The sequence below is a fragment of the Eriocheir sinensis genome, chromosome 7, assembly GCF_024679095.1.
Source record: "Eriocheir sinensis breed Jianghai 21 chromosome 7, ASM2467909v1, whole genome shotgun sequence".
Taxonomy (NCBI): domain Eukaryota; kingdom Metazoa; phylum Arthropoda; class Malacostraca; order Decapoda; family Varunidae; genus Eriocheir; species Eriocheir sinensis.
In genome coordinates this window covers 15,913,290-15,921,456 of record NC_066515.1, presented here as the reverse complement: position 1 = coordinate 15,921,456, position 8,167 = coordinate 15,913,290, and the positions used below count along the sequence as shown (strand labels likewise).

General features: G+C 43.1%; 1 protein-coding gene across 2 annotated transcripts in view; it reads left to right on the top strand.

Moving 5' to 3' along the window:
• LOC126993110 (targeting protein for Xklp2-like) overlaps positions 1-7,654 on the top strand; it is a 19,689-nt gene extending 12,035 nt beyond the window's left edge. For both annotated transcript variants that reach the window (XM_050851949.1, XM_050851959.1), the window contains exons 8-12: positions 5-125; positions 1,052-1,198; positions 1,592-1,765; positions 2,689-2,907; positions 5,838-7,654. In XM_050851949.1, the coding sequence (XP_050707906.1) occupies positions 5-125; positions 1,052-1,198; positions 1,592-1,765; positions 2,689-2,907; positions 5,838-6,050 (874 nt within the window). In that variant the 3' untranslated portion in view covers positions 6,051-7,654. The remainder of the gene's footprint in view (positions 1-4; positions 126-1,051; positions 1,199-1,591; positions 1,766-2,688; positions 2,908-5,837) is intronic.
• Positions 7,655-8,167: the final 513 nt, after the last annotated feature.

Below are 8,167 nucleotides of genomic sequence, written 5' to 3'. Positions count from 1 at the left end.
CCAGACATGCTTTCAAGGCCAGACCAGTGAACAAAAAGGTGTTTGGGACGCCCGACACTGGGTACCACGTGGAGAAGAAGCTGCCCACCGTGCCTGAGCCTTTCAACATCACTGAATCAAAGAAGGTGAGACAGACCCCGACAGTAACTTAAGTTGGTATTCTCAGACGCTTCCGCCCCTCACATCAACTATTTCCAAAGGCCGAAATGGAGATTAAGCGGGTTCTAATGAGTGTTTTTGTAGGTTTATGGTACAGAGGAAGGGTCAGACAACCACCAGGGTCATTAAGCTACCCCCGGAAATGCCTACAACTCCAATGAAAGCCTTGTTGATTGTGTTCTTGGGCGGTGAAATGTTTGGCCCTTACAGTCATGAGAGGAGGCGTCACTCACCCAAGAGAATGTTTATGGATGAGTGGAAGGAATTAAACAGTTGGTCTCCTAGTTTTCCTTTTGTAAGTGAAGTTAAGGATAGATTTTGAATGTGTAAACTGTCCTTCCCTTTCTTTCTTTGCCTTATTCCCTCCTTTTCCCTCATTTTCCGTCCTTCTCTTCCTCCTCTTCCTCATTCATTCTCCATCCTTTCCTTTATTTTCCATTCTTTCCCTTCCTCCCTCGGCGCCATGTGACCCTGCAGTGCGGCGCCAAGAACAGAACGTCCCCTTCCTCCTCTCCCTTGATTTTCCCTCCTTCCCTTCTTTCTTCCTCCTTTCCCTCATTCCCTCCCTTCCTTTGTTGGCCATTCTTTCCTCCCTCCTTCCCTTCCTCCTTTTCCCCTCACACACTTTCTATTTCTTGTCTTTTCTTTCCTTCCCACACGTCCTTTCATTTACTACAACCTACCATCCTTCCTTCCTTCCTTCCTTCCTTCACAAACACATCCCTCGCTTTCTTCTCTCCATCATTCTTTCGGTGTTTAGTATATCTCCTTTCCTTCCTTCCTTTCCACACATCCCTCCTTCCCTTCCCATCTTCCCTCACGTCTCTCCCTTCTTGACCTCCCTGTCCAGTACTTACCCGTTCCTCATGCCCTGCTGTACCCTTCCCCGCAGTCCGAGTGCCTGAGTCTTGTATCGGCGCTTCCCTACGGTGGCATCAACACACGTGACACCGCAAGGAGCAAACTTCAAGTGCAGCCTTTTAGCTTTGACCAACGTGACAAGGCGAAATTGGAGCAAAAGCAGCAGAAAATACAGAAGGTGAGACTGTGGAGGAGGCTGATAGGTGGTGGTGCTGTTGTCAACTTTTTATTTATTTATTTATTTATTTATTATTATTATTATTATTATTATTATTATTATTATTTTTTATTTTTTTTTCCTCCAAAGAAAGGAGACAGCTCAAGGGCAACAAAAAGAGTGAAAAAAAAAGCCCACTACTTACCCCTGTTATTGTCCTCTTGTTTTCTGTTTTCATAGAGAGGCCATTGTTGATATTGTCTTTTTGTTTTGTTTTATTTATTTTTTTGTTTTCCTTTTATGGTTCTGTTATGTGTCTTGTTGATCGAATGTGTTTACCAGAAGCAAAATACATAGGTTCATCTTCTCTACTTCATGATGGAAAGCATTGTTGCATTTTTTCCTCTGTCCCAGATCATCGAGGAGGAGAAGCGCGCTGCCGAGTTCCACGCCCGCCCCATGCCAGTGTTCGAGGACGGGGTGCATGGCGTGCCCCCCAAGAAGCCCCCGACACCCACCCAGGTCAAGCCCTTCAGCATGAGGGTGGACCAGCGAGGCAGCACCAAGCAGGAGAGGTTTAAGGAGCAGGTGAGGGAGGGAGGTGTTGGTGTGGGGTGTGGGATGGAAGTAAGTGGTGATTCTTGTATATTTCCTTAAGGGGAGAAGTAAATAATGAGCAGATGAGGGAGTGAGGAAGGCCGAGGGAGGGGTTAGTGTGGGTAACAGGCTGTATTGGCAGTGGAGGGCGGAAGGAAGTGTAAGAGAGGTGGTTCTTACTTTTTGTTCCTTTAAGGGGACTAGTAAAGAATGAGAAGTTTAAAGAGCGGGTGAGGAAGGCTGAGGGAGGTGTTGGTGTAGGGTGTTTCGGCAGTGAAGAGTGGAAGGAAGCGTAAGAGACGAGGTGGTTTTTACTGTTTGTTTCCATAAGAGGACAAGTAAAGAATAAGTTTAAAGAGCAGGTGAGGGAGGGAGGTGTTGGTGTGAGTTAGTGTGTTGGCAGTGGAGGGTGGAAGGAAGTGTTAGAGGGGTGGCTCTTACTATATATTTCTTTAAGGGTTCAAGTAAAGAATAAGTTTAAAGGGCAGGGGAGGGAGGGAGGCCAAGAGAGGTGTTGGTGTGAGTTGAAGTGTGTCAGCAGTGAAGGATGGAAGGAAGTGTAAGAGAAGTGAGTGTTTTGGATTAGAATTAACCTTGCCTTCCCTTCCCTACCTAAGAGCACAGGGGTAGTCTATTATACACCCACACCACTGCCTTCACCACTACTGTCTGAGGCCTATGCTTAGTGTGTTTTAGAATAACCTTACCTTCCTTTTCATTCTTTTTCATTCTCTTCCTCTCCTTTCCCTGATTTTAATGTTGTATTAGTCTTCGTCAACACCAATGTGGCTGATTTGTCTTTCTTTACCTGTTTTTAAGGCATGGTTAGTTGGTTTTGTTGAGTGTATACATCCCTTTTTACATATTGGGTTTTAGGGCTTGCACATACCGCTAACCACTCTTCCCATCAACAGCTGGAGAAGGAGGCGCAGTGGGAGGCGGAGCAGCGACGTTTCCGTGCCCAGGCTGACGATGTGGTCCACAAGGCGCCGTTCATCCCTGAGAAATCCAAGAAGCCCCTCACTGAGATCTCCAACGTCCCCCTCAACACTGAGATCCGGGCCAGCGAACGCTCCGAATATGAGAACCAGCAGAAGGCCATGGAGGAGGAGAGGATGGCAGCAAAGAAAATGGTTGGTGTCTGTTGGTTCAGTTATAACACAGGTCTCCCACACTTTACCAGGTTTCTTCCCTATTTCTGCCCAGACATGTTTAGTGCCACTGGGTTGGTACGGCCAATATTGTCCAACATGCAAGACCCCAAGTTTGAGTAAATTGGAGACCATGGTGACGTGGCTATCAATAGGTCACTCCCGGGTCTGTTGGCTGCAGGAGCGTCAGGGCTGTGGCTGTCACAAATGGGTTAATTTTGTAACCAAGAGTACCCAGACGCTAACCATTCAGTTACCGCAAAAAAAAAAAATATAACGTCGGCTGCAAGGGTATGAGAAGAACACGCTAATGCACACCCCAGGCTGTTTTGCTGCCCTCGTATTCATACCACATTTAGCTGTTTCTCAGCCACACAGCTTCAAGTTAGTGTAAATGGACTGGTCAAAGTGCAGTCCATAAAACAACATTGAGTCCAGGAGCACATCCCTATTGATTAAACATCAAGTTTGTTATTATTTTGCTTCACCATTGCTTTTCCAAAAAGGTAACTCAATCATAAAGTGGGGGAGACCTTTAACAGTAGAAATAGTGGTAGTAGAGGTAATAGTGGAAGGCTTGTTAAGTGTAGTGGTGGGGTGTATGAAGAAGTTGAGTATATGAAGGAGGAGGAGGTAGGAATAGAAAAGGTTGTGTGTGTCTATTTAATATCCTCAGGCCTATATTCTCAAATGATTTTGGCACTCAACAAATACTACCCAAGGCCACTAAAGAGATTAGCTGGGTTCTCATTAGTGTGTTCCCATGTTCATGGTGCAGAAGCCTCGTCAAACTATCACTTACATGTTTAAACCACTTTGGAAATACTAATACAGCCTCCACCAAAGCCTTGACAATGATGGTGTGTGAGCCCTAAAATGTTTGAGAATATGAGCCTTGGTATTAGATGTAAGACCCACACAATCCAATCTATGACTCTTCGTCATCCTCCATCTAGTCAACTTCTCTTTGCAAGATTTTATTTTATTTAACTTCTTCAGTGTGTTCACATGCCCACAGTTACATTCACAGTCTTCTCAACCAGTGGTTGTACTTATCTATAGTACAAATAATGCTCCAGTAAGTCTGCAGTTTTTTGACTTGGATTTAAATTTAATTTGTGATTATTGACTAGGTTTTATTTAAAGTATTTAAACATCTCTAGATCGTCTAAATTTTTCGACTTGAAACTTTAACTCAAGTTTTTATACTTTAAAAAAATGTGCAGATTTTCACCAAATTTGATACAAAAGTAATTAAATTTGATCAAAATTGGGTAAAAATAGGTCTAAAATAATAATATAAGTCATAACTACCTCACTAAGGCTCCGGAGATGAATTGGAAGCATTTTCATTAAAACAAACAAGAAGAGTCTCCGTCAGAATCTTTATTGAACTTCTTTCCAGATCAGTCAAATGCAATAGGCACTTCAATAATTTACCTCCAGAGTAACATCCTTTTTCAAACTGCATGAATAGTCTCTGCTGGCCAACTCTGAATCACTTACAATCTATGTGACAGTTAAGTCTCTTCCAGGCCAATTTATGTGCTTCCTATTTCTATCAGGAACATATTTAAGAAAGGATAGAGTGCTTGGTTAGAACCTGTCAGGGTACATCTCCAAGCCTTGCCTTTAGCTCACCATCTCTCGTTTGTGCCAGGCAACTACATTATGCTCTACCTGCTGTAGTACAGCATCATCTACTTCTATCAGGAACAGGTTAAGAAAGGATTGAGGGCTTTGTTACACTGTTACAGTAATTATCTAAGCCGTGTCCCTTAGTGGCCTAGCTCAGTCTCGTATACCATCCTTTAACTCACTTTTCTGCCAGGCATGTCATTCTATCCACATTAGTCTTATCCTCTCTCTTGTGTACGTTCTCATGACAAGAATAGCATGTGGAGCTTCTTCAGTGGCACACCCTGGAGAGAAGTCCATCAGGTACACTAGACCCTCTCTTTAATGTGAGAGAAGTACCAAAGATATACAAGCTAAATTGAGGTGTTATTTAAATGGGATCTATCTATTTGGACTGGTGGGACTTTCTGTGAGTGAAGAACTCGGCTCAAGGGAGATTTATAGGGAAATCCTTAAGAAGAAACATTATACTAAATGGAGGGTCTACTGTATCTGCTTTTGTCTAATATATTCCATGTTCTGCCGACAGGATTAGAAGTAAGTGGAGCTTCTTGAGGGAAGTTCCTGTTCATCATCATTTCATTTAACGCCCATTTTCACTCTTCCTGAGCAGTTGGACGCTTTATGGCTCTCATCCAATCCCATCAATTCCAAATCTTCCTGTTTACACACCTCCATGTTTTCTTAGGTCTACCAACTGGTCTCCTTCCTTCTACCTCTAATCTCTCCACAACTCCCAGCACTGTATCCTACCCTGCTCTCTTTCCCTTCTGAACACAGTTTCCAGGTCCTCTACTCCACATCTGTTAGTTACATCTGCACTGGACACCCTATCTTTCCACCTGATCCCCACCATATACCTCAGCATTCTGCGATCACTTGCTCTCAATACCTCCATTAATTTTCTAGTTAGAGCCCATGTTTCTGCTCCATACATCATCACTGATCTAATACACGCTTGGTACACCCTTGCTCTGCTCTTTAGAGGGATGATACGATTCACAAGTAGACTAGCCACCTCCCTCCATTTTAACCACTCTCGCTCTCTGTCCTCTCCACTCCTGCCTCAGTCCAAAACATATCCCAAATAATAGAAATGTTCTACCTCATCCACCCTTTCTCCATTCACCTCTAGTTCATCCTTTTCAGTTTCTTGTCCTTCCTGTTGTTCTTTCATATATCCGTCTCTGTCTGTTCTGCCGACAGGAGTAGTAGGTGATGCTTCTTCAGTAGTAAGTCATAAGTTGCTTTAGTTCCATCATATCTGCCGACAGGAGGAGGAACGTCGGGCGGCCGAGGAGTTGGCTGAGGTGGCCCGGCTGAGGCAGGAGGCTGTGCACAAGGCTCAGCCGGTGCCCAAATACAAGCCGATGGTGATCCAGCCATCGCTTCAGCCGCCTACCGTCCCGCAGAGTCCAAACTTTGCCACCAACACACGTCTGCGCTCCCGATCACGGGCAAACTCCACCTTCTCTGTCAATGAGTAAATGGATTTTAGTTCTTTGCCAGGTTTTCTTATAGGATGACTGTCTGATCTTGTTATATTTTAGTTTTTACTTTATTTACCTTCTCTGTCTACATGTAAACAGATTTTAGTTCTTTGCCTAAGTTTCCTTCCGTGGCATCTTTTTATTTTCTTATAGGACGAGTGTTGTCTGATCATATTATATTTTAGTTTTTGCTTTATCTAGGTTTTAAGGTTTGGAATTGTGTTTTTACTCATCTCGTTACTTCTATATAAAACGGAGATCCATTTCCTCTAACTGCTGGCATTTGAATGTAGCTTAAGTTTGCTGTGCTGGACAGGGACAGAAGGGGACAAGTCCTCTCTCTACATATGGGAAAAGTTTTGGATCTATGGGAACTGAGATGTCATTTCAACCAGTGGGAGGAGAGGGCAAACTCTCTACCATCTCCACTTGCTTTATCTGTTGACATACATAGCGTAGGGTAAGTTTGCCCTGATGGACAGGGAGATGAAGGGGCCAACTCTTTACTATGAGGGAAAGAGCATTAGGCCCAAGGGAACGGTGGGATCATTTTAACTTCAGTGGGAGATCATTACACACTTCCATGCAAAGTTAGGAGATTGCAACACAAGACGGGGGAGAGGAAGAGGCCAACTCTCTCCACTGTGAGAGAGTATCAGGTCCAAGGGAATGGAGGTGGGATCGTTTTAATTTCAGTGGGAGGTCATTACACATTACACAAGACAAGGGGAGGAAGGGGCCAACTCTCCACTATATGAGAGAGAGTATCAAGCCCACAGGGAACAGAGGTGGGACCAGCTTAACCAGTGACATGACACATTTATATGCAAATTTAGCCTCTAGACAGAGGGGGGGAGGGGGGGCAAGGCTGGTTCTCTCTTCACTATAAGAGACACACAACAAGAACAAGATGATACATTTACACTCAAAATATCTCCTGAAAACTAAGACTTGAGCTAGTGTAACATATATAACAATTTATTGCTTAATATTTATTTAGAAAGTTGCATGAAGTATACCTTTGAGATAAGTTACCTCTCAGTGACTTCTAAAAGCTTTCTTTCTTTACTCTATCTGCCTAAGTCTACTCTTTTCTGTGTTCTGTTGATAGGAAGAGAAGTGAAGATGTGTTGGGTAAGGCTCAATGCATCACTATATACTTTGTGGACTTCCTAGACAGAGCAAAAGAAGCCTTAGGGAACTTTGGGCCATTCTGAGGGGACACATTTAGGAACTCTGTCAATATTCAGAAACTTGTAACAGAAGGGATAGGAAAGGCTCAATACATCGGTATATGCTTTGTGGACTATCTGAATAATCAAAGTCTTAGGGAATTGGAGTCATATAACTGAGGTGACACACTTGCAACTCTGTCTATATTCAGAAGTGTTGGGGGAGGTTCAGCACATCAGCCTATAATTGCTGTATGTGTAGATGTCCTGCAGCAAGACTGAACCCGATATCACTGCCAGTAGTATAAGTAGCTCATATCATGCTCAGAGTGTGTGCTGTCGAGTACTGATACAGCCTACTTCTATTACTCTTGTATTTTTACACCTATGTCTGTGGATGAATTGTTTAATAAATTGCACGGTATGAGACTTGATTATTTTAGTTACCTGTCTATTTACACCTGACAACTGATTGAAAATGGTCGTATGTCCTTGTGGCAAAGTTAAGGGGTCAACAAAGACATGGATATTACTTTAATGTCTCTACATCAACTTTCCCTATGCAAATTATGAGATGATTCTTTTAGTTATCTGTCCATTTACACCTGACAACAGTGGATTGAAAACTGTCATATGTCCTTGTGGCAAAGTTAAGGGATCATCTAAGACATTCTGTTTCTCTACATCAACTTTCCCTGCTCAAATAATGAGACGATTCTTTTAGTTACCTGTCCAATTACACCTGACTGATTGAAAACTGTCATAATATTATGTACTTGTAGCAAAGTTGTATTAAATGCCAAGTTACACTCAACTAAAACATGGAGATTACTTTCCTATCTACATATATCAACTTTCTCTGTTCCAGCACTCCCTCTCAGCACACTCCCAAGCTTACAAAACTATCCCTCAGGACTTCAAACTCAATTACTTCATCTTCTC